Source organism: Lepidochelys olivacea (genome assembly GCF_965140295.1).
Source record: "Lepidochelys olivacea isolate rLepOli2 genome assembly, chromosome: 24".
NCBI lineage: Eukaryota > Metazoa > Chordata > Testudines > Cheloniidae > Lepidochelys > Lepidochelys olivacea.
The window spans coordinates 550,074-574,444 of record NC_140434.1 but is presented as its reverse complement, the minus strand read 5'-3'; the positions used below and the strand labels follow the sequence as shown (position 1 = coordinate 574,444).

The window sequence follows — 24,371 nt, the reverse complement described above, 5'->3', positions numbered from 1 at the left end:
CATGGGTGATGTATTTTCCCATAACCTCTTTCTCAGAAATGACTAAACTGTTTTTGCTGAAAATTTCCAGAAAAATTCAGCCTAAAGCAGATGCTCAGCCTGGGAAATTTCAGCCAAAACAGCCTAAGTTTGGTAAAGTTACAAGCAATTGAAAATAGTCTTATCACAGAAAGCATCAGACAACCTTGACTACAGGTGGCGATGAGCCGCTCCATCCCCCCATCAGTGTGGTTTGGCAGGAGCTCGAAATGGTGACAACCCCCCGCTTCTCGAGTACAGGTGACACCCACCTGTGCACCCTGCCGCCTAGACCGGACAGGGACATGGCAGCCCCTGTGCATTGGGGGTGTGGAGTGGGGGCATAACCAGCTCACTGTATCCCAGTTGCTTGCACCAGGGCATGGTGGGGAAGGACTGCCCCCACCCCACCCAGGACAAGGGCTGGAAGCCCCCTGGCTTGCACTGTTGAAAGCTGGCCTGAGCAGAGCCCCGGGGAGTAGCCCGCAGGCCCAGTCAGGACTCACTGCCAGGCTGGGAGGCCAGGCTGTCCTCAGTGGGTCGGCTCAGTCCCAGGCCAGTGGGAGTGCATTGCCCTTTTAAGAGGGGACTCTCCATGCCTCAGTGAACTCAGGCGACTTGGCATTTCCATTGTCGGGCGCTCCTCGCACTCGGTGCTGCAGCGTTTGGAGGGGAAGGAGGCAGGACCCGGCCCAGGCAGGTGGCCGCAGCCAGGAAGGGGCGCAGGGAGCAGCCCGGGTCTGGCACAGGAGGGCTGGGTGCCCTGCTCCTCTGCCTGTCCGGGGGCGCAAGGCAGGTAAGGGGGGCCCTTTCCCAGGGACGGGGCTGCAGCTGCCCAGGGACCTGGGCTTGAGGCTGGGCTGCCCAGGGGGAGGGGAGGCAGGGGCTCAGCTGCTCATTGTGACCTGCATTCAGCCCTGTTGCTGGGACACTTGTCTCCATGGCAACAGTAACTCTGATTATTTAACCGAATTCCCACAGAGCCAGGGCGCGTTGGAGCGCAGGGACCCAGTGGGTCCGGACGGGGCTGCAGAACCCGGCTGCACCGGGACCCACTGGCTCCAGGCAGGTCTCCCCCCTGGCTGGGGTGGTTCTGGCCCGCCTGGATCCTCAGAGAGCCCGGGGCCTGTGCCGAGGGGATCAGTAATTCCTGAACTTTCCCAGGAGTGCTCAGCCGGGGCCCAGCCTCGACCCCGGGGCCAGGAGAAGTCGTGGAGCCAGGCGTTACCCCCTGGAGTAGGGGGAGCCCGAAAGGATGAGCCCAGCGGAGGTGAGATGTCGCTCGGGCGAAGGGCTGCGGCTGGCACCTCCTTCCAGGGCAGCAGGAGGGACGGGATGCTGTGCAGTGTTGTTCTATCACCAACCAATATTGCACTCGTCCCGGCCTCCTGCCTCCCTGGGCTCCTCCGCACCCAGGCATGCGAGGCTCCAGAGCCGCACCCTCCTGCCCGGCCTCACTCGCTGCTCCCCAGCCCCGCGGGGGGGGAGCTGGTCCCTTTCGTTCTAAGGTTGGGAGAGCTGTAATTGGCATGACTATTTTTCAGAGGCATTGCACTCGTCCCGGCCGGAGTCAGAAGGGATTTGAGCCACTCAGCAAGGAGAGGGGTGGGAGAGCTCTGGGCACCCCGCCCTGGAACAGCTTCCTTGGCGAGGGATTAGTTACCCCTCTTGCCAGGGCTGACCTACCATGCATGTGAGCTTCTTCCAGCTGTGCCATGTCAAGATCCCCAGTGCTGCAAACTTCCTCCCAACAGCGCCCTCTCAGTGCCTAGCTGAGACCTCAGTGCTGCGAGCTTCTTCCCAACAGTGCCCTGCCAGTACAGGCTAGAAACCACAGTAAGACTGGAAGTGCATGTCAGCAAAGAGGACATAGTCTGGGTTCCTCTCTCCAGACAGCAGCATCCCAGAGAGATCCCGGCATTCCCACCAGCCCTGGACAAGATTCAAATGGGAAATAGGGCCCCAGCTGAACCCAGGGGATACTGGGATCTACAGGGCAAGCAGCTCCGAGTGCTGGAGTTGATCTTCCCTCTGTCTCCTCACCCTGGTCCCACCCCACTCAGAAACAAGGCGCACAGGGTAGAAAACAATCAGAACTTTATGGCCAGATTCAGGGTGAAGGTTCCAGCAGGAGAAGGAGCGCCAGGGCTGAGGGGCGGGTGCTTTGGGCTTTAGCCGTACCAACTGGAGAAGCTTGCCTGATGGCCCCAATCCACTGGCAGACACACCAGTTGCCTTGTGGTCCTTTGCTCAATGCCCAGCTACAGAGACACATATGGCTGGGTCCTGGCAAGGCTGTGTGCTTTGGTTATCCTGCTGAGGGGGAGACAGGCCCAGCTGGGCTGGGCAGGCACTTTAGTTTCAGTTAGCTGCAACGCACGGTCCAATGGGTTCCAGTACCCGGGTCTGGACAGCGTGGAGGCCTGTGGACCACAGGCAGGGAGAGGCCGGGGCCCAGCTCAGGGAGGAGGCTGTAGAGGCCACAAGAAGTCCCTTGGTGATGACTTGGAGAGGTCCTGGGTGTGGCTGGGGAAGGAGACTGGCTCACTCACGGCCCTCCAGCAGGAATCGGCGGAAAGGCTCAAAGTCTCCTGGGATCGTGTCTGACAGGGAGGAGAGAGAAAGAGGATGAAGGCAAATGCAGGGGGCCCCCGGGAACAGGGATCGCTTGGCACTTTTCCCCATAGGGGCTCCTACACCCTGATCGTCTGGGCTCATGCCTCCCTCTGTCTCAGAGAGGTGGGCAGTGGGACACAGGGGTTTTCCCCTCTAAGTGGTGCCAGGTCTGATGCAGGCCCAGAGCGTGGGGGTGGGGAATGGGACACAGACCTTCCCTTCTCTGAGGCGCTGCCTCTGGTCTGACTCTGGGTCAGCAGTGAGTGAATGCCCTTTAGCGACCACTAAGCGGGCTGCAGCTCCCCACGTCACAGAGATCAGCACCTGCACCGGTGCCCTGGGCAGCCCCAGTGGAGGGGCCCGCGTCCGAGCCCCCGGCGCTGGCAGAACATCAATAAAATCCGAAAGTTCTACACTGAGAAAAGCCTTGTCGAGTTCTTGACACCACGGCTGCGTGGGCACCGCTGCCTGGCACAACCCCTAGTGCAGCCCAGGTGTGGGGGGACCCTACCCCCACCCAAACCCTCCCTGCCCAGGCAGGTCACACAGCAGGGCAGACTGGCTCAGAGCTGAATCCTGGAGCTGAGGATGCAGATTTATCCCCCGCCCCGCCGCGCTCACCATTGCACCGATACTGCAGATTGGACCAAATAATGTTCTCTTGGGAAAAGCAGAAGACACCCAGCCGCCCGCCCCGCATGGTGGTGTCAATGATCACCCCAGAGTCGGCCACCAGACGGGGTCCCTCATAGAGCCGTACCCTGGGGAGAGATGGGCCGGGCCCAATGAACACAGTGCCAGGGAGTGAGGGCGCTGGCCGGCGAGACCTGGGGGGCCATGGATGGGGGGGGCACCCCTTGGGGGACGGCCAGCTCCCAGGCTGCCCCGCAGGGCTCAGGAGGGGACATTCTCAGGCCCCAGCACCTGGCCTCTCCAGGCCCCATTGTTCGGCCTGTTTGCATGTGAAAGGCCTTTGCTGGGCTGGAGCATGCCGAGCAGGGATTGGGTTGCTATGGCGACAGGGACAATGGCCGCTGAGGCCCAGCTTGTGAATGGAGTCAGCGCTGGGCTGTGGGGGCCGGTTCCCAGGCGCTGAGCTGCACAAACACGTCCCCCACCCACCCCCCAGGAGCTGCCAGCCAGCGCGGTGGCCACATTAAAAAGGAAACTGCCTTGCACGGCCGTCCTCCTGGGCCCAGCTTCCAGTGGGGCCCCCCACCCTGAGAATGGGGTCCGGGGTCCCCCTGCCAGCCCCACTATCTCCACTGGGGGCCCCATCAAACCCACAGGGCTCTGGGGTCCCCCCCAGCAGCCCCACTATCCCCACTGGGGGTCCCACCAAAACTGCAGTGTGCTGGGGTCCCTCTGCCAGCCCCAATGTTCCCACTGAGGGCCCCACCAAACCTGCAGGCCTCCAGGGTCCCCCCATCAGCCCCACTATCCCCACTGGGGGCCCACCAAACCAACAGGGTGCTTGGACCCTCCCTGCCAGCCCCTGTATACCCACTGGGGCTCCACCAAACCCACAGGGCTCTGAGGTCCCCCCGCCAGTCCCACTGGGGGTCCACCAAGCCCACAGGGCTCCAAGTTGCCCCCACAAGCCCCATTATCCCCACTGGGGCCCCGCCAAACCCATGGGGTGCTGGGACCCACCTGCCAGCCCCCCTATACTCACTGGGGGCCTACGAAACCTGCAGGGCTCTGGGGTCCTCCTGCCAGCCCCATTGGGGCTCCACTAAGCCCATGGGGTGCTGGGACACCCCCGCCAGCCGCGCTATCCCCACTGGGGTGTGTGCTTTCCATGCCCTCCCCACTCTTACTGCCGAGCTCTGGGCCTGCCCCTCCTCACCTGATGTAGCCCACCTGGGGCCTGTGTGTGAGCTGCCATCGATAGGAGGTCTTGTCTTTCCAGCCCACATTGCGGGGGTCTTTCCAGAGGAGCTGGACCTGGTCTGGGGTGTGGCCCGTGTGCCACAGGGCATTGCGCAGGTGCTCCCCGGGGCCGTTCTTGGACTTCACGGCCTGTGGGAAGCGGGCAGGAGAGTTAGTGGAGAGGAATCCCGGGGTGGAGGATGGGGACTCGGGTGCCCGCCGTGGGGCAGGGACAGCGTCTGCCGGACTCAGCTGGCTGCCTGATGCGGTGTCCAGGCCCGGCGGTTCCCGTGCAGCTCCACGGCTGCCCAGCACTGACCTTGAGCTGTAGACCTGGCTCGGCCACTGCCCGGAAGGGCGTCGCCTGCCAGTACGTCTGCTCTGTCTGCTTCCACATCACCACGTAGAAACTGGCGCTGTCCTGGTAGCTGAAGATGAAGCCGGCGTAGTCGTCGTCCGTGATGGTGTTAACATGAAAGGTGCCCTCAAAGTCCACCCCATTGAAGGCCGTGTAGCCTGTGTGCACAAGGGCAGAGTGGAGAGTTAGCAAGGAGCAAGGGCTGCCTGGGCAATCAGGGAAGGGACCCCAGTGCTCCAGCTGGGGGACTGGCCATGGCAAGTCAAGGCCCTGTCCAGCATCACCCCAGCAGCCTCCTGCCTTCGTCTCCTGTCTCCAGAGGTCACGCTAGTCGACCTTAAATCTCAGCTGATGAGGGAAAGGGGGAGAGAAGAGGGGGAGGTGTAACTTGCGGCAGAGACCAGCAGGGGCACGCGAACTCTGGGCAAAGGCCAGGAAAACCCACCTACCTACTGCCAGGCCTGGGTCACTGTTCATGGTCTGCACAATCTCCATGCCCTGGAAGGAGAGAATTTGGATGTGACTTTTAGTCTCCGTAAGTACAGCTCTGAGAGCCCTGCCCCAAGGCCAGCACTGCCCCGGCACCACACACTTCCCCAGCCATGGTCCTTTCTGTTTGCAGGGAGGAGCTCCCCACGCTGTTCCCTGCTTTCACCCTCCCCAGTGCTATGCACCCCGGGCACCAGCCGGGGAACAGGAGATGGGGCTGGGTCTCCCATGCAGCTCACACAGGCCACGTACCCCTGCCCCACGAGGGGGCACCTGGCGCAGCTGTACCTGATTGAGAACAACCCAGTTGGGGTCGATCTGGGCATCCCCTTCAGGATCGAGGATGACGGTCTGGTAGGCCCGGAAGTCGGTCAGCGTCACCTCAGCGCTCTCCGGACACACGTCCAGCTGGTCCACCACAGTGTCGTTGTCAAAATCCTCCTCACAGACATCGCCCACACCGTTCCCTGAGCACACAGCAGGCAGCTGGTCACGGTACAGGCCATGGGCAGGGACCCACACGTGCAAAGTGGGGGGAAGGCGCAGGGAAGAGTGCGCATGGTGCCAGGGGAGGGGAGGGCACGGGGCAGAGCCCACGGTGCCAGGGGAGGGGAGGGCACGGGGCAGAGCCCACGGCGCCAGGGGAGGGGAGGGGAGGGCGCAGTGCAGAGCCCATGGTGCCAGGGGAGGGGAGGGCACGGGGCAGAGCCCACGGCGCCAGGGGAGGGGAGGGCGCAGTGCAGAGCCCATGGTGCCAGGGGAGGGGAGGGCATGGGGCAGAGCCCACGGCGCCAGGGGAGGGGAGGGGAGGGCGCAGTGCAAAACCCACAGCGCCAGGGGAGGGGAGGAGAGGGCAGGGCAGGGCAGTGCGTGGGGCAGAGCAGTGGGGGCTCAGCCTCCAACTCACTGGGCTCTAGGGCCTGGGAGCTGCAGAGCTTCTGGCCAGCCTGGCACTTGGTGCTGTAGCTGCCGGTTGGGGGCCTGACTCTGGGTGACATTTCCGTGCCTTGGGCAGACGCGATTCCAGTGGCCAGGAAATGCCTGTCCCAGCAGGGCCCGTTTCCTGGGCCAAAGCGGTACAGTCTGTATGTCAGCAGCCCTGTGCAGCCGGCGTGAGCCATGTCTGCATTGCAGGGATGGCTGGCTCCTTGGAGTTGCCCAGGCCTGAGCCGCGCTGGTCCCCGCACCATGCCGGGCCAGGCCACTCACCGTCCGAGTCCTTCTGGTTGGGGTTGGGGATGAGGCGGCAGTTGTCGGGGCCGGGCGCCATGTAATCGGGGATGCCGTCGTTGTCATCATCGTTGTCACACTCGTCCCCCAGCCCGTCATTGTCCGAGTCCAGCTGGGAGCTGTTCGGGATCTCGGCGCAGTTGTCCTTGGTGTCCTGGTGCCCATCCCCATCACTGAGCGGCCCGAGAGCGGGATGAGTGCATGTGGGGCACAACACAGGGACCCACAGCTCCCCAGAGACCCTCCCGTGACCTCCTCTAAGCCCCTGGTGCCCCCCAGCGATGCTCAACTCCCCCCAGGACCCCAAATTTCCCCGAAGGACTCCCTCCAGAGCCTCCGCCACACCCATCTCCCCTAGGATCTCACTACCCCAACTCCTGAGGGACTCCCACTGCCCTCTAGAGAGCCCTGCTGCCCCACAGGGACCCACGCTTTCCTCCTGCGGGAGCACAGAGCTGCCAGGGAGGGACAGAGGCAGGAAAGCCAATAGCTGCCCCCTCCAGCCATTCTCTGCTGGGCAGGGCAAGGACATGGGCACCCACCTGTCCTCATTGGTGTCACAGACGTCTCCCACCAGGTCGCTGTCCACATCTGTCTGAAAGAGACCAGAGCCCCAGTTCAGCAAGGAACCTCCGAGGGACAGCCCCAATGGGCAGTGAAGGGGCTCCCTGCCCCAGCCACCCCAATGGGACCCCAGCTACTGAGGGAGGGGGGGCTTCCTGCCCCAGCCACCCCCAGCTACTGAGGGAGGGGGGGCACCCAGGTATCCCAGTAGTTGGGGTGTAGAAAACATGTAAAGTTTTGGTAACGTAATGAACAATATGCGTGACTCAGTTTGCCCACTCAGTGGGACAAAGGAGTAGGAGTCGGGACATGTGCAGACCCTAGGTGGGTGTGAATGAACTACCAAGGACTGTCCATGTATGAATGGAGAGAACTGAAACCTCAGCAACCGACTGGGACATTAGCTGTGAACACCTGCAGCCGAGGCAGGAGAAGAGGTGGACACAGCAGGGCTGCAACAAGGAACCAGGGAGGAGGTGTGAGGGGTTGTGACGAAGTGGGACTGTTCTTAATGTTTCCTCTGAATAGTGTGGGGGTGCCTCAGTTTCCCCTAGGCAGTTCTTAAGTATCTAGGGGGTGGGGTAAGGGTGTATAATCACTGCAGAGCCCTAGAGGGCATGTGTGTGCAGGAGTCTGGACACAGAGGATGGCCGACACCCTGTTTCCTGGCAACTGATGGCCTGGGCCCTTCCCCCCTGCAAGGTGAGAGCTAAAGGGTTGGAGAACAAAGGAATCAGGTGACCACCTGGCCCCGGAAAGGAACAAAGCCCAGAGGAGGAGGGTCCTGAGGGAGTTTCAGTTTGGGGATGGCTGGGGACATGGAGTGAAGGGCAGACTGGCTCACTGCCCCCCAAAATGGACCCAGCTGAGGGGTCCCGTTCTCTGCACCTACAAGCTCTGTTTTAGACCATGTTCCTGTCGTCTAATAAACCTTCTGTTTTACTGGCTGGCTGAGAGTCCCGTCTGACTGCGGAGTTGGGGGGCAGGACCCTCTGGCTTCCCCAGGAACCCCGCCTGAGCGAACTCGCTGTGGGAAGCGCACGGAGGGGCAGAGGACACTGAATGCTCTGAGGTCAGGCCCAGGAAGGTGGAAGCTGGGTGAGCTGTGTGTCCTGAAGACAGGCTGCTCACAGAAAGGAGACTGCCCCAGAGTCCTGCCTGGCTTCATGGGGAGCAGTTCCAGAGCATCGCCCAGGGACTCCGTGACAGGGGTCTGTTAAGGTTGATACTGAGGACGGGGCGGGGGAGCCCCAGAACGGATCCCAGAAGAGCCTGGGGTATTGGGGTAGTTTCCTTGCCCAGCTCTGTCTCTGTGTGCAGCCTGGCTTCCCCACACTGGATTCCAGGTGACTCATCAACACTGGCTTGCTCTAACGAGGCTACTCGCTGGGTGCGCTGCCCCCTCCAGGAGAGAAAACCTCTAAGCAGGAGTCTGAGCTCGGCTGGACTCCTGTCGGGAGCTCATGGAGAAAACCAGGGGTGGGGGCTGCAGCCCAACAGCCCAGTCTCAGAGCCAGGGACTGCAGAGCTCGCCCGCGGGAAAGCCTGAGCTGTGGGCTTGGCAGAAACCTGTGGCTCCTCCCCGGAGGCTCTGTACAAGGACCGGGCAGCACACCCCTGTGAATTGGTAATGGAGGCAGGTGAAGAGACTCCTACCCCCAGCCCGGCCGGCTCTGCGCACTCCCACGGCCCAGGTCGGTGTGCGGGAGACCAGACTAGACAGTCTGTGGTCCCCTCCAGCTGGGAGCAGCAGTCGACGTGGCCTGTGGCCCCGGCAGCCAGGGGCGGGCATGGCAGGGTCAGTGGCACCCGGCCCCATACCTGAGTGGGGTTGCTCATTTCAGGGCAGCTGTCACAGGCATCCCCAACCCCGTCCTCATCCCGGTCCGTCTGCAGCGGGTTGGGCACCTTGGGGCAGTTATCGAGAACATTGGGGATCCCTGTTGAGGGACAGCACAGTGTGTGTGTGAATGGGCACTGCCCACGAGCCCCTGCCCCACATAGCCCCCAGCCCAGCCCCCAGGCCTCCTGCCAGCCCAACCCCCTCCCAGCCCAATCCCGAGACCCCACCCCCAGCCCAGCCCCCAGGCCTCCCGCCGGCCCCGCCAACTCCCAAGCCCAGCCCCCAGGCCTACCACCAGCCCAACCCCCCCCATCCCAGTTCCCAGCCCCACACCCCTGGCCCAGCTCCCAGGTCTCCCACGAGCCCAACCCCCTCCCAGCCCAGCCCCTAGCTCCCCTCACTCACCATCCCCATCGATGTCATTGTCGCAGGCATCCCCCTCACCATTGCTGTCCGTGTCCCGCTGGTCGTTGTTGGGTACATTGGGGCAGTTGTCACAGGCATCCCCGAAGGAGTCCGTGTCTGAGTTCTGCTGGTCTTTGTTGGGGAAGAGTCGGCAGTTGTCCTGTGAGAGAGAGAGAAACCCCCATCACTGGGGGGAGATGAAGAAAGACCCCTTCATCTCCGCTCTGGGGAGGCATGGAGAGACCCGCATCCCAGCCAGGGAGAGAGACCCCCCTCACAGCCGTGGGGGGTGGGGGGGGTTGACAGGGAGAGAGACCCCCATCACTGGGAGGGGGGAATGGGGAGAGACCTCCATCACAGCCGGGGACACCGTCATAGGTGCCATCAGTGGGGGCTCTCAGCTGAGAGCCCACCACAAGCAGGAAGCCCCCAGCACCAGGGCACCTCCACATTCTTGATGCCGTCCCCGTCCGCGTCGTCGTCACACTGGTCCCCGACACCGTCATTGTCAGCGTCCTCCTGCCCGGAGTTCGGCGTGAGCCGGCAGTTATCCTGGAGCCGGGAACCCGTGTTAGAGCCGGGGGCAGCAATCCTGTCACTAGGCAGACACCTCCCCACTCCAGCTCTGGAACTGGGAACCCCCATTGCTCTCTGTGCTGCACCCCTCCCAGGGACAGGGTCCCATGGCCAGCCTCCGGACCCCAGGGCTGGGTCCCCCCCGACTCCCTTCGCCCCAGGGCTGGATCCTCCCCCACCAGCCCCACCCACCCCGGGGCTGGATCCTCCCCCACCAGCCCCCCTCATCCCAGACCCCCACCTGCTGGCAGTGCTTGTCATTGTCGATGCAGGGCAGCGGCTCATCCGGGTAGCCATCGATGTCCGTGTCCCGCCCACACACATTCCCGTTCCCGGCCCAGCCCACGTTGCACTGGAAGGAGAGGTGGGGGAAGCAGGAGCCGTCATGGGCGGAAGAGGCCCACAGGGAGCAACCAGCCATGTCTGCCCCCCTATGCTCACTGGGCCCTGCCCCGGCTCTGCTCCCGCCCCACAGTGGTCACTGCCCCCCCCCCCCCCCCCGCGCTCACCGCACAGGAGACGTCGCCGTTCCGCTCGAACATGCAGTAGCCGTTGATATCACAGGGGTTGTGGGTGGGGCTGCTGCAGGATTTCTGTGGGACGCAGCCCAGCGTCTGGTTCCCCAGGAACCCAGTCTTACACGGCCCACACCTGTAGGAGCCCTGCAGGGAGACGGGGAGGAGCGGGTGAGCCATGTCCAGGCAGCCCTGGCCCAGGCCGCACAGTGCGGGTAAGGGGGCAGGTGCTACTCACCACTGTGTTGGTGCAGATGGAGTTCGGGTCGCAGCCACCATTGTTCCCATCGTTACATTCATCAATATCTGTACAAACCTGCAGCAGCCCAGAGAGACAGTCACTCCGTGGCATGGGCCCCTGGGGACTCTGTGCCATCCCCAGCATAGGACGCACCATGGGGACACCCCCCACAGACCACAGGGACATGCCCCCTGTGATGAAGCGGGACTGTTCTTAATGTTTCCTCTGAATAGTGTGGGGGTGCCTCAGTTTCCCCTAGGCAGTTCTTAAGTATCTAGGGGGTGGGATAAGGTGTAGGATCATTGCAGAGCCCTAGAGGGCAGGCGATTGCAGGGGTCTGGACACAGAGAATGGCCGACACTCTGTTTTCTGGCAACTGATGGCCTGGGCCCTTCCCCCCTGCAAGGTGAGAGCTAAAGGGTTGGAAAACAAAGGAATCAGGTGACCTCCTGGCCCGGGAAAGGGACAAAGCCCAGAGGAGGAGGGGCTGGAGGGAGTTTCAGTTTGGGGCTGGCTGAGGACATGGAGTGAAGGGCAGACCTGGTTGTCTGGCTCACTGCCCCCCAAAATGGACCCAGCTGAGAGGTCCTGTTCTCTGCACCTACAAGCTCTGTGTTAGACCATGTTCCTGTCGTCTAATAAACCTCTGTGTTACTGGCTGGCTGAGAGTCACGTCTGACTGCGGAGTTGGGGGGCAGGACCCTCTGGCTTCCCCAGGACCCCGCCTGGGCAGACTGGTTGTGGGAAGCGCACGGAGGGGCAGAGGAGGCTGAATGCTCCGAGGTCAGACCCAGGAAGGTGGAAGCTGTGTGAGCTGTGTGTCCTGCAGACAGGCTGCTCACAGAAAGGAGACTTCCCCAGAGTCCTGCTTGCCTTCATAGGGAGCAGTTCCCAAGCATCGCCCAGGGACTCCGTGACACCCCCCCAGCCCCACAGGGAACCCGTGCCCTCCCCGGCACCACTGGGACACCCCCCAGTACAACAGGGAACCCTTGCCATTCCTGGTACCACAGGGACCCTGCGCTAGCCTTGGCATGCACACGGACCCCCCCACACCATTCCCACCACCCCAGGGACCCCAAGCCATTCCTGGCACCCCAGGAATCCCGTGCCCTGATACCACAGGGACCCCACGCCCTTCCTGGCTTCTGCAGGCCCCCAACCCTCCCTGCTCTCAGGGGTCCCAGGGCACGTAGCTATAGGCCTCACCCTGCACCCATGGGCCTCAACTCAGGCACTCATTAGCTTCTCTCTGCCTGCAGCTCCTACAGGTGCTTCTGAGCACACAGGGCATAGGCGCCGACTCTGTGGGTGCTCCGGGGCTGGAGCACCCACGGGAAAAAATTGGTGGGTTCTCTGCATCCACTGACAGCCAAGCTCCCCTCCCCGCCCCCCCGAGCGCTCCACGTCCCCGCTTCTCCTCCCACCGCTTGCCGCCACAAAACAGCTGTTTCATGGCGTAACAAGCACCGGGAGGGAGGGAGGAGGAGCAGCAACAAGGTGCACTCAGGGGAAGAGGCGGGGTCGGGGTGGGGATTTGGGGAAGGGGTTGGAATAGGGGCAGGGAGGGGGCAGAGCTGGGACAGGGACTTTGGGGAAGGGGTTGGAATAAGGGCAGGGCAGGGCAGGGCAGGGGCGGGGCAGAGGGGGGTCAAGCACCCACTGGCGCCAGCAGAAGCTGGCACCTATGACGCAGGGATGGGGTCCCTGAGCTGGGACCGGCCAGGGCCCCTCGAGAGCATAACTCCCCCCAGTTACCCTGCAATACTCTCTCCCCAGAGGGAATCTGCCCCGCCCCAGCTGAGTGTTCCCTGCAGGCACCACCCTGGAATTGCCAGGGGAAGACCAGGCCCAGCAGGTGGAGACCATCACTCAGCCCATTGCCTCGTACTGTCCTGCAGCAACATCACCCACCCCAGACCCCCCGCCCCCAAAGCCTACGTATCCCCAGAGCACCCATTGCCACAGGCTGGGCACAGAGCCTGTTCGAGGAACCCACCCCCAGCCTCCTGCCGCCTGCGCTCTCCAGAGGCCCCCAGCTGCACGGAGCAGCCGGCAGCAGGGCCGTGGAGGTGCTGCACTCACCTGCTTGCTGGCCTTGGCATAGTCTGCGCCCACGCCAGAGATGAGGTTCCCCTTGTACCCGTGTGGGCAGGGCTCGCAGCGGAAGCCAGGCACAGTGTTAATGCACTTGGAGCCCGGGAAGCAGGGGTCTGCATAACCGCACTGTGAGACAGAGGGAGGGTCCCACGTGATGAGCCAGGTCCCCAGTACCAGAAGCAAGGCCAAGGCTCCCTTTGGGTCTGTTCCTTGGCCCCCTGACATCAGGCCCATGGGGAGCGGGGATCGTTTGGGTGACTTTCCCCAGCGTTTCTCTCAGACACCATGGCTAGAAATTCTGTTTTAACCAAAAGCTGAGACTCTCCTGCTGTGAGAGCCAGGGATCACCAGCCCTTGCCAGATGGGAGCTGGTGAGCAGTGGGGTCCCGGCACCCTCCCTAGAGGGCACAGGCTGCAGGCAGGCCCTGGGGGATGCTGGGACTCTAAGGGGCAGAAGTGGCATGGAGCTGCTCCCTGAGCCTGGAGCCAGAAGGTAATGGAACCCCATTGTGTGCTGGGGATGGATGGGGCGCTGTCTCCCAGGCCCGCATGAGCCCCAGCTGCAAGCTGTGCAGAGACGCTGGCCCCAGGAGCATGGCAGGGGGGCTCCGTGGAGACGCTGGCCCCAGGGGCATGGCAGGGGGGCTCCGTGGAGACGCTGGCCCCAGGAGCATGGCAGGGGGGCTCCGTGGAGACGCTGGCCCCAGGAGCATGGCAGGAGGGCTCCGTGGAGACGCTGGCCCCAGGAGCATGGCAGGGGGGCTCCGTGGAGACGCTGGCCCCAGGAGCATGGCAGGGGGGCTCCGTGGAGACGCTGGCCCCAGGAGCATGGCAGGGGGGCTCCGTGGAGACGCTGGCCCCAGGGGCATGGCAGGGGGGCTCCGTGGAGACGCTGGCCCCAGGGGCATGGCAGGGGGCTCCGTGGAGACGCTGGCCCCAGGGATGCGGTGGTGGGGTCCGTGCAGAGATGCTGGCCCCAGGGGTGCGGCGGTGGGGGCTCTATGGAGACGCAGGCCCCAGGGGTGCGGTGGGGGAGCACTCTCACCTCGTTGATGTCGGCACAGTGGGTGCCATTGCCCTCAAAGCCGGGCGGGCAGGGCCCGCAGCGGTACCCGGGGTACTCGTACGTCTCCATACAGTCGACGCTGCTGAAGCAGGGGTTGGGACTGCAGCGAGAGCGGTGCTCATGGAACCCTGCAGACAGAGCCGGGGGGGGAGGGCAGGTCAGCTGGCCGGCCCAGCACAGGGAAGGGGACCCCTGAGGCAGGCGCCAGCTCCCCCAGGGCCCAAGCACTCACCGCAGACCTGGCATTCCATGATGGTGTTTCGGATCAGAGACATCTCCTTCACCTGCAAGGCAGCCGAATGCAGGGTGTCAGAGCCAGGGACCTGGGTGCCAGGCAGGGCAGCACGTGGGGGAGACGCTGTGCCCCCAAATGTCACTACAGGGCCCACTTAAGGACACAAGAACCTTCTTCACGCCACAGAGAGAGGGGAAGGGGGCAGGCGGGTCAGTCTAGGCGGGGGTGGGGCCACGGGAATCAATCTGGGAAATGGGAGGCAGGAGGAGCAGTGGGAAGTCACCTGTGACGCCTGTCTCTCGGCTGCGGTTACATTCGGTGACCCCACCTGTGCCTGCCCCACCCCACCCCAGACTCCACCCCAGCACCTGTCCATCTCACCTGAAGGCACCCAACCACCAGCCTGCCAATGCGCAGGGCCAAGGTGAGAGTTGGGCTAACGGACACATCCAGACTGTGCCGATCCTGCCACAGCAAGGGGGCCACCCTGGAGCCGGGGAGCACCGGCCCCCAAAGCTGACTCACCTGGTCATGGATGTCCTCTCGCAGCTGCCCCAGGATCCGGTTGAAGAGGGTCAGCTGAGTCACCAGGGCCTTGGCCTGCTCACCTGCCCACACAGAAAGGACAAGGTCAGGCCCCAGGCCAAAGGCTCCGGGGGCTGCTGGCTGGGGACCACTCTGCCCACGGCCACCCTGAGCTCACGGGGAAGGGCAGATGCCACCACCTAGTGGCCAGTAGGAGCCGAGCCCACTGGGGACAAACCCCGAGTCAACCCTGGGTTCCTGGTTCTTCCCCTGGTCACCAGACCTGCTGAGACAGACAGGGACAGGGCCAAGCAACGCAGACCAGGGCTGAGTCCCATCGCACAGTCCAGCTAGTGTCCTGCTATCCCAACCCTGAGTCTTCTGAGCACAGGATGACACTCCTGTTCAGTGGCCTTGTGCGGTGGACAAGGGAGCAGGCGGAGACCACCAAACCCATTGCATTTGTGGCCCTGGCAGTGTTTGCACTCAGGTATGGCTGGGCAAAAGTTGAGGTCATTAGACAGCTGCACGACTCCCCATCCCCGCCGGCATCCCTGAGGCCTCCAGCTGCCCACAAGCGGCTCCCCAGACCCAAAGGGGTGGGAGGGTGACGAGCAGCCAGCAACTCACCCAGGATGGAGTTTAGCACCCCGGTCACTGCAAGGGAAGAGACAGGAGGAGAAGTTAGTCCGGATAGCGCATCACCGGCCTTCCTGGGGCAGGAGGCCACGGCTCAGGGCTGCTGCAGAGGGAAGCCAAGAGCAGCCTCCCAGGCTGCAGCATCACCCCTCCCTCAAATGCCAAGGGACCGGAGATGACGAATGCCCCACAGGAAAGCTTCCAGGTGGCTCGAGGCTTTGCACCCTCCAGGAGGAGGCTGCTGGGGACAGCCTGCCCGGGTGTCATCAGTGCTGGAGGAGAAGGAGGTGGTACCACCCAGCTGTGCTTGGCCTGACGGACACTCTCAGTAACCTGTGTGTGCGTGAGCTTGTGGCCAACCTGTGTTCCTTACGTGACACATACATCTGGGTCACCTCCTTTCCATGTGTAACATGCATGACTCGGATTCTGTCCATGTCCCTGCAGTTTCCCTGTGCAGTATGTGACACACACATGTATGTGTACGTGGATGCCTCATATGTGCTGGTATGGTGCCCGTGTTCAGTATGTAACACGTGTGTCTGTGTTGGGTGTATGACATATGTGTGTCCAGCCCATGTGTGTCCATGCGGTGCCCGTGTGGGGTGTATTACATACGTGTGTCCGGCCCACGTGCGTCTCTGCGGTGCCCGTGTTGGGTGTATGACATACGTGTGTGCGGCCTATGTGCTCCCGTGTGATGCCTGTGTTGGGTGAATAACATATGTGTGTCTGTCCCACGTGTGTCTCTGCAGTGCCCGTGTTGGGTATATGACATACATGTGTCTGACCCATGTGCGCCCACACAGTGCCCGCTGAAGTTACCTGCATTCTGGATGGATTCATCCCCTTGGAAGGGACATTCACTCAGGGCCCCAACTCGGCTCATGGACCCTCCTAGAATCAGCTTCATTGACTCCACAAACCCCTGATCCACAAAGAGAAAACGGATCAGCCTCTGGGGTCCTGTGACCATGGTATCTGTGGGACAGGGTGGGACCCGGCCACCTCCAGTGCTGGGCTCCTGCAGCCCCACAGTTCCCAGCTTTCACTCACCTGCATCCTCTGATAGGCCTTCTGCCCTGTGCGCACCTCGACTGCCTCCACCTCGGCCTGGGGCAGGATCATCAGCTCAGGCAGCCCCATGCTGGAGTCCACCTGCTTGCAGTCCACGTAAAGCTCCATGGACAGGGTGTCCCCACGCAGGCCGCTCAGCCGCACGATCACCGCGTGGCTCCGCCCGTCTGCCACGCTGGCGTGCTGCAGGTTGACGGAGTGCAGCTTGCCATCTTCCCGCATGTAGCGCATGAGCACTGCCGAGCAAAGGACTGGCCATGAGGGTTTCTCCACACGGTGGGGACCCCCAGGGGACGGGCATGCTCTGCCCGGCACGCCCATGCCAGCCAACGTACCCTACCCAGCAGACGACCCGTCTCAACAGCCAGGTCCACTGATGCAGCCTCCTGGGCTTCCCCTCCCCACAGAGCCCACCCTGCCTTGCTGAGACCACTCTCATGGCTGGGATGAGAGCCCCGCCTGTACTGCCAGCTCCCTGCGTGCACTGCCCCCATACACCCCACCTTTCCACTTCTCTTCAGGGCTTGAGGCAGGCACAAGCCCAGAGGCCTCCCATCTCCCGATGGGCACCCCTGTTCCGGCACACCCCATACCTTTGTTGATTTTCCCAATGACAGAGGCCTCCAGCCACCTGGTGTTGTCCTTTTTGGAGTACAGGCCGAAGAGCAGCCCGCCCTGCTTGGGGGGCAGGCGGAAGGTGGAGAGGAGGTAAATGTCATTGACTGCCAGTAGCTGTGTCCTGATCTTGTCTGCCACACTGGCCATATGCCGGGCCTCGGTCACCGTCAGCAGGTCCAGGACTGCAGGGAGGAGAGAACAGGCAATCGCACCGACAGCCAGAGGTACCTGCAGAGATCCTAACCCAGGACCCGCCCACCACCCCCAGGCGAGGGATCACAGCGCTTGGGGAGACTTTGCAAAGCTTCCCCTGCAAGGGGCAGGCTGGTCGAAGAGGGCAGCAAAGGACATGCTGGAAACACCAGAGATGGACGGATGCAAACAGAGCAAACCACTCTACCTCCAGGGCAGTGACTGACTGGCAGAGAAGAGCTCAGAGACTGCAGTTCCTGCCCTGGGGGGCTGGCATCCTTTCCATTCTGCCTGAGCAAGGATCAGGACCTCCTCTCCAGCTCGTCAGAGCCCCCAGGATCACCCCGCATCTTCCCTGCCCATGTCACTCTTCTTCCCTGGCATCAGTGCAGGAGAAATTGCTGTAGAGCCCCAGGGGCCTGGAACTGAACCCAGGGCGGGAACCGCACCCCATGGGGCCTGGCCTCTGCAGCACCCAGCACAAGGAGGGACAAACCTCTCCTGGGAGCTGAGCCCACAGGTCTCTCGCATGGGAGCATGGAGCACTGGCCACAGGGAGTCCAAGCCTGGGGAGGTGGTAGCCCCGTGGAAAGGTGCAGGCTTGGCAGAGCGGGGGGCTGGTGGCTGTGGCCACCCTAAAACCGTTTAGCCCTGTCCCAGACCAGTCGGCCCTGGGGCACAGGCCCAGCCACGTCTCTGCCACCTCTGGAAACAGCAGGGTCCGGTCCTGGGTGCCCCTCACAAACAGGCAGCAGGGAGGCCAAGCCACAGAGATGCTGAAAAGGAGCATGCGGGAGGGGAGGTTACCTCTGTCTGTCCTACTGACTGGCTTGTCTCCACCAGCAATGCACTCACCTGGACTAAAGGTTCAGTGGCCATAGTACCTGCCTCTGTGAAAACCGCAGCAGCTGCCCACTCCCTTAGAATCATAGAAGATCAGGGTTGAAGAGACCTCAGGCGGTCCTCTAGTCCAACCCCCTGCTCAAGGCAGGACCAACCCCAACTAAATCATCCCAGCCAGGGCTTTGTCAAGCCAGGCCTTAAAAACCTCTAAGGATGGAGATTCCACCACCTCCCTAGGCAACCCATTCCAGTGCTTCACCACCCTCCTAGTGAACTTGTGTTTCCGAATATCCAACCTAAACCTCCCCCACTGCAACTTGAGAGCATTGATCCTTGTTCTGTCATCAGCTACCACTGAGAACAGCTGAGCTCCATCCTCTTTGGAACCCCCCCCGTCAGGTAGTTGAAGGCTGCTATCAAATCCCCCCTCACTCTTCTCTTGTGCAGACTAAATAACCCCAGTTCCCTCAGCTTCTCCTCGTAAATCATGTGCCCCTAATCATTTTCATTGCCCTCCACTGGACTCTTTCCAATTTGTTCACATCCCTTCTGTAGTGGGGGGACCAAAACTGGACGCAGTACTCCAGATGTGGCCACACCAGTGTCGAATAGAGGGGAATAATCACCTCCCTCGATCTGCTGGCAATGCTCCTACTAATGCAGCCCAATATGCCGTTGGCCTTCTTGGCAACGAGGACACACCGCTGACTCATCCACAAGACTATGAAGAGCCTGCTCCAGAGCGACCGGGAGCCTGGTACTCCAGATTCCAGATCCCGTCCCTGCTACTGTCTCCCTCACTCCACCTCTCCACTGCAGCGAGGTGAGGGGCCTGTGAAAGGGGTGAGAATGATACTTGCCCCCCACCCACTGGAGCCAGGAGGGTCACCAGTTCTGGTCTGAAAAGCACGCTGGAGATAGGAAGTGCTGGATGCTGAGTACAGGGATCCCTCAGCTGATTCAGCTACCTCTGGGGCAGCCGTCGGACCCTGGAAAGCCCCACAGAATCTTTAACAACGTGAACGCGGGGCACAGAGACCCCCCAATGCACCCTGAGATGCCGCCTGCTCCTTCTGCAAGGGAATCCGGGGCAGCAGGGTGTAGTATGTGCCCCCAACGAATTTCCCTGCATTAGGTGAGCTCAGCCAGCAGCCCCTCAAATCCAGCCCTGAACAGGGAGCTGCCCGAATGTCCCAGCTGGCTCAGGCTGGCACTCTGGGTCACCAACAGAGGGGTCTGCGGCCTGCTTTCTGACATGAATCTGACCAAAGCCAGAATAAACTGTGACCCAGCCCTTTGAACTCTGACCTCAGGCTATATCCTAGACATCTAGCGCCTTGACCCTTTGAGCATCCCTGAACTGTGACCCCAGGCCAGCTCCGGCCAGTCAGCACCTCTGACCTTTGACCTATGGGTTTCTCCTGGCCAATGAGCACCCCTGAATATGACCTACCCTGAAAGCGCCTCTGAACTCTGACCATGCGCTGCTCCGGAACCAGCCAGCCCCTTTGCTAGCGCTTGGTTGCACCCACCAGTGTGCTGGAAGGAGCGTCTGGTCCGGAACCAGAGGCATTGGCTTTGCTCTCGGCTGCTGGCTGAATATTTAGATTGATCGGTTTATACACAGCCCTTGGTCTGGTTCATCACCGCGAGTCCCTGCAGAGTGCTGTGGGCAACACCCCGTCCTGGATGGACCCCCAGTTCCTCCAGCAACACCACTCTGCAGGCTGCTCTGTGGTTTCCCAGGCTTGGGGGAAGAATGTCCTTCTGTACTGCAGCACAGAGACCCAGACACTTGTAGCTGTCCACAGTCCCTACTGCCAGACCTCCCAGGGAGGTCAGGAATCCAGCTCCCAGGTCCCAGCCGGCACGCTGCCCCCCACCAGCCTGATGCCGTGGAGCTGAGCACAGACGGGCTGTCCCAGCTGGGGAAGGAGCGGTCCAGGAGCACTTGCAAGTTCCTTCTGCTGCAGAGTTGGAAGCCACTGGCTGGGATGGTGGGGCTTCTCCTCCACTGCTCAGGTCACAGGAAGGGGATACTGAAGAGAGGCCGGGCGGGGGTGTGGGGCAACATGCTGCTGGTATCTGCCCTTTTCCAGTCCCTCTGCTCCCCAAATCCCAGCCAGTTCCCAGGGCTCCCAGACACCTCAGTGACCCCATCCCCCTATACCCAGGATTTCCAACTTCCCCAGCCTGCAGCTCCCAGAAAGTCCGTCTCGCTTCCCCTTGCGCCAGCCCCTCATGCCGGCACCCCCAGCCCTTGCAGTTCCTCACCACCTCGCACCCCATCCATTCACTGCAGCATCCCTGGCACCATCCTGCAGCTCCAGGCTCCACAGGGCCCCAGCCCGAGCTGGCAGGTCCCCCCAGGACAAGGGCAGCCGAGGCTTCCCCCTACTAGATCTTGGGGGCTGCCTCTCCCTTACCCCAGGGCGCAGCGCCCGGCTCCGCGCCAGACAGGCTGAAGCCGAAACACACTCGGGGATCATCCCCTCGGGGTCGCAGCGCGCCCTGGAGCGCAGCCGGCTGCAGCACGGGGCAGTCCCAGCCCGCACCTCCCCTGGCTGGGGCACGGCGGGGCCCCTCTTACCTTGCAGCTCCTGCCTGGCGGAGCTGGCCGCGCCGAGCAAGAGCAGCGCCAGCAGCCCGCGGAGCGCCCCCTTCTCCATGCTGCTCCCCAGCCCCTGCGCGCGGGGGAAGCCCGGGCGAAGCGCCGGAGCCCCGAGCGCCGCTGCTCTGCGGCGGGGGGAAACAAAGAGCCGCCAATCAGGGGCGCTCCTCGCGGGGACCCGAGCGCGCAGCCCGGCTTCGGAGGTTTGAGCCGCCGCCAGGCCAGCTGGCTCGCAGGCCTCTTCCCTCCCACGCCGCGGGGAGCCCGGCCCTCGGCTGTCAGCGGCGCGCAGCGGCACGGGTCAGGTTGCGCTGGGTCTCTGCTGGGGACACCGGGGGGGCTGGGGCGCGCTGGGTCTCTGCTTGCAGCGCCCGGGGGCTGCCCTGCCCCGGAGCAGGCTGGGCTTTAGCAGGGAGACTCAGGGTCCCCTGGCCTCTGATGGAGGCGGGGGTTCAGGCCCCAGAGAGGCACACCACTGAGGGCTGGCAAGGCTCTCTCCCTGCCCTGGGGTAGCTGCAGCCAGCCAGTCCCCTGGCCTGCCCGGGAAGGGGCTGGAGGCAGGCAGCGGGGCTATTAGTCGCCATTAGGCCTGCAGACAGACAGCAGGGCTCGTGGGCCAGTACTGTACCACCAGGTAAATCTGTGCAGGAAGGGTAATGGCCCCAGATGGCAGAGGAGGTGACTCCCAGCCAGCACCCACATGGCATCAGTGACTCACTTTCCAATGGCCCAGCCTCACCAGAGCTCTGATTAGCCAGGCAGCCCTGCCTTGGTGAGACAGCCGGACCAGACGGCTGCCACCAGCCGCCTTCCCAGGCCCAACTCCTCACTCACAAAAATTAAACCTGACGCCCTCCATTCAGATCCTGCTGGCAGCTGCAGGGTCATGGGGAGGTCAGTCAGTCTGGAGCCAGCCCTGGTGTATGCTTGTGCGCCCACGAGTGCAGAAGACATGCATGTACCCTGCCCCAGTGTCAGCCCCCAGAAGGAGGATGGGAACTTGGAACGAAGGACGGACACGCTCTTCCAGCTCCTAGCCACTGTGGGCTGGAAAGCTGAGTGCAACACGTTGCACAAGTGACCCTGTGCACCTCTTTGCATGAGCAGCCAAACACTGGGCTTTGCATGAGCACCCCTGGGAGAGGTTTCCTGAAGGGAGTGTGCAGTGCAGCATACGGCCCATGATACGCCGTCACCCAGCCAACACTTGACACCAACCATCCTGCCGACCTGCCCCACCTGCAAACGGGACAACCTGCCCTCCTCCCTGGGCCTGGGGAGGTTCTGTGGGCCCAGCACTCGCAAGAAGCAGAGGGAATGTTGGCGCGGGAAAGGTCCGGGGCAAGGCTATGGGGAAGAGGCTGCTAGGCAGGGAGAAACTGCTCCATTAGCTTCAAGGGGGGGAGGGGTCATGCTCCAGGGAAGGCAGCAGAAACCAGGGGCCCCATGAGCAGATGCCATAGACCAAAGGGGAGAAAAAGGGATGTGTGTGACTGGGGCAGCTCCAGAGCCTGAAAGGTCACCCCCTCCCATCCCACAGGGCCTGCCAGAGACAGGGGGTCACCCCCCCATTCCACAGGGCCTGCCAGAGACAGGGGGTCACCCCCTCCCATCCCCCAGGGCCTGCCAGAGACAGGGGGTCACCCCCCCATCCCCCAGGGCCTGCCAGAGACAGGGGGTCACCCCCCCATCCCACAGGGCCTGCCAGAGACAAGGGGTCACCCCCCCATCCCACAGGGCCTGCCAGAGACAGGGGGTCACCCCCCCCATCCCACAGGGCCTGCCAGAGACAAGGGGTCACCCCCCCATCCCACAGGGCCTGCCAGATACTCAGGATATTTAACTCCAGCCACGCATTTGAGAGTCTGCCATGGTGGGTGTGGGGGGGGGTCCCCTCTCCTCTCCCCATGGGAAGCCGAAATCCCAAGACAGGTTGTTCTCAGACCTCGCTGGAGGTGAGGCAGCAAAGCCAGGCCACCTAGCAGCTGCACAGCTGCATAAATCAGCTCTCAGGACCCGACCTAGGCTCCAGAACAAAACAAACGAGGTCATCAAGGAAGCTCCTTCACCTCTGAACTCTGCTAGCAGGGAAATGCAGAGTGGGGCAGGCAGGGACCCACAGATCAGGGGATGGGGAGGCACCATTGGTCAGGGCACTCAGCCGGCATCCCACAGGGCCAGGGCAGCAGCACACATGCGAGGGTCGCAGAACAAGGCCAGGCCGTTGATCCATGTGCTCCAGGGCCCAGCTTCTGGTGATGGCCAATGGGATATGCCGTGGATTGAGTCACAAACCCATAGTTCCATGCCTTTCTCTAGCTGGGGCTGGCTGCGCATCCTCGCTGAGCGGCCTGCAATGACACAGGTCCTTTCCAGTGAGGCTCCGGATGATCAGGGCATCTGGGGATGGCAGAGGTTTGCAGGACACAGACTCTGGAGGCAGTGTGTGGGAGGGTCGGTTTACAGAGAGTAAAGACAAGTGACTGGTCTGATTTCCTGTTGTTGCCACAATGGATTGGAGCCCCCAGCCCGCCGAGGGAGAGGGCAGGGTCCTCACTCCAGTGTCCCATTCACTCCCACAGCATCATGCCCTGCACCATCTCTGCACCTCACTGTCTGCGGAGCCTGTCAGATCTCCCGAATCCTGCTCTGCCATCCTGGTACCCTCCCTCTGCCCTGCTGGGGGGATGCGGCAGTGGGGCTGGACCCTGGCAGGGCGAGAGCTGCGACTCTCCATGCCTGCCTGTCGGCATGTGGGGAGTGTTCCCCAGCTGTTTGGATGTGTCCATATCTGACTGGGGCCCATGGGACACAAGGAGCTCCCTGGTGAATTCACGCAGCTGGCCGGGAAGGTCGTTCCTGAACCACAGCCAAGCCCTCTGCCGCACCAAGGCTCGCTGAGTGCAGCGTCAGCCGTGTTTACTCTTTGTTTCCATTGCCGTCATAACAACAAGATGAGCTGTGCCCAGGTGGGCTCCCTCCAGCCCTGGCCCTTCCTCCTGCTCTCAGCCAGGCAGGCCAATGCCAGTGGCTCGGCTGGATCTACTGCGGCAAGAGACTAAATTGAGTCCTAATTAACAGGGACTCCAAAGAGAGAGGGGGAGTTAGAATTCCTGCTTGGATTCTCCCAAATTACAGAGAGCAGAGATTTTCCATCCCTTTGCGTGTGCTGCTCCCCCACCCCTGTTTTCTTTCCATGGCAACATGCACTCTGGAACGCAGGCTGCGCGCTGCTGGGTGGTTTTGGATCCAAGCATCACGACCTCCTGAAAACATCCAATGTCTGGACAGGCCCACACCACCCTCCTCGCTAAGAACAGGAGCGGGACTCAGATGTGCCGCTGGCTAGAGAGGCAGAGGCAGGAGCTCTTGACACGGACACCCCAGGGGACTAGATCCAGAGAGAACATGGTAAAACTGCAGCTTGTTCTAGGGTTTTTCCCCAGCTGAAAGTCTGCTCCAGGCAGCTGCAGCCCCAGAGGACCCACAAATGATGGGAAAGGGAGAGGCACACAGCTATGCTCCTTGTGATGTAAGCACCCCTCTCTCCAGGAATGAGAGCTAGGAAGAGCAGGCAGGAGGGTTGTGTCACCACTCAGCCCACGGCCTGTCATGCATGGGGAGGGGAGACCCGCAGGTATTAACAGGCCTGTTAGCAATCCTGCAATCTCCCTCTCTAACAACAACATCCCCAGGGAGCCCTGGGCCTTGATTCGGGGACTGCTTCACTTCTGTTCA

The 24,371-nt window shown here is 62.4% G+C and overlaps 1 protein-coding gene across 2 annotated transcripts; it reads right to left on the bottom strand.

Annotated features, from left to right (window-relative positions):
• Positions 1-1,447: 1,447 nt before the first annotated feature.
• THBS3 (thrombospondin 3) lies at positions 1,448-20,855 on the bottom strand. 2 transcript variants are annotated; one of them, XM_084613121.1, is made up of 23 exons: positions 20,613-20,854; positions 16,963-17,169; positions 16,349-16,605; positions 16,118-16,220; positions 15,284-15,310; positions 14,654-14,736; positions 14,126-14,177; positions 13,873-14,021; positions 12,813-12,953; positions 10,725-10,802; positions 10,481-10,633; positions 10,213-10,323; positions 9,840-9,947; positions 9,396-9,555; positions 8,969-9,087; positions 7,126-7,178; positions 6,563-6,756; positions 5,642-5,820; positions 5,314-5,362; positions 4,826-5,022; positions 4,484-4,656; positions 3,256-3,395; positions 1,450-2,621 (listed from the first exon to the last, which is right to left on the bottom strand). In XM_084613121.1, exons 1-23 carry the CDS (start codon positions 20,689-20,691, stop codon positions 2,563-2,565), a joined length of 2,871 nt encoding a protein of 956 aa, XP_084469247.1. In that variant the 5' UTR covers positions 20,692-20,854; the 3' UTR covers positions 1,450-2,562. The 2 variants fall into 2 exon arrangements, with proteins under 2 accessions (XP_084469248.1, XP_084469247.1); XM_084613122.1 differs by lacking the exon at positions 3,256-3,395 and having other exon boundaries at positions 1,448-2,621; positions 20,613-20,855.
• Positions 20,856-24,371: the final 3,516 nt, after the last annotated feature.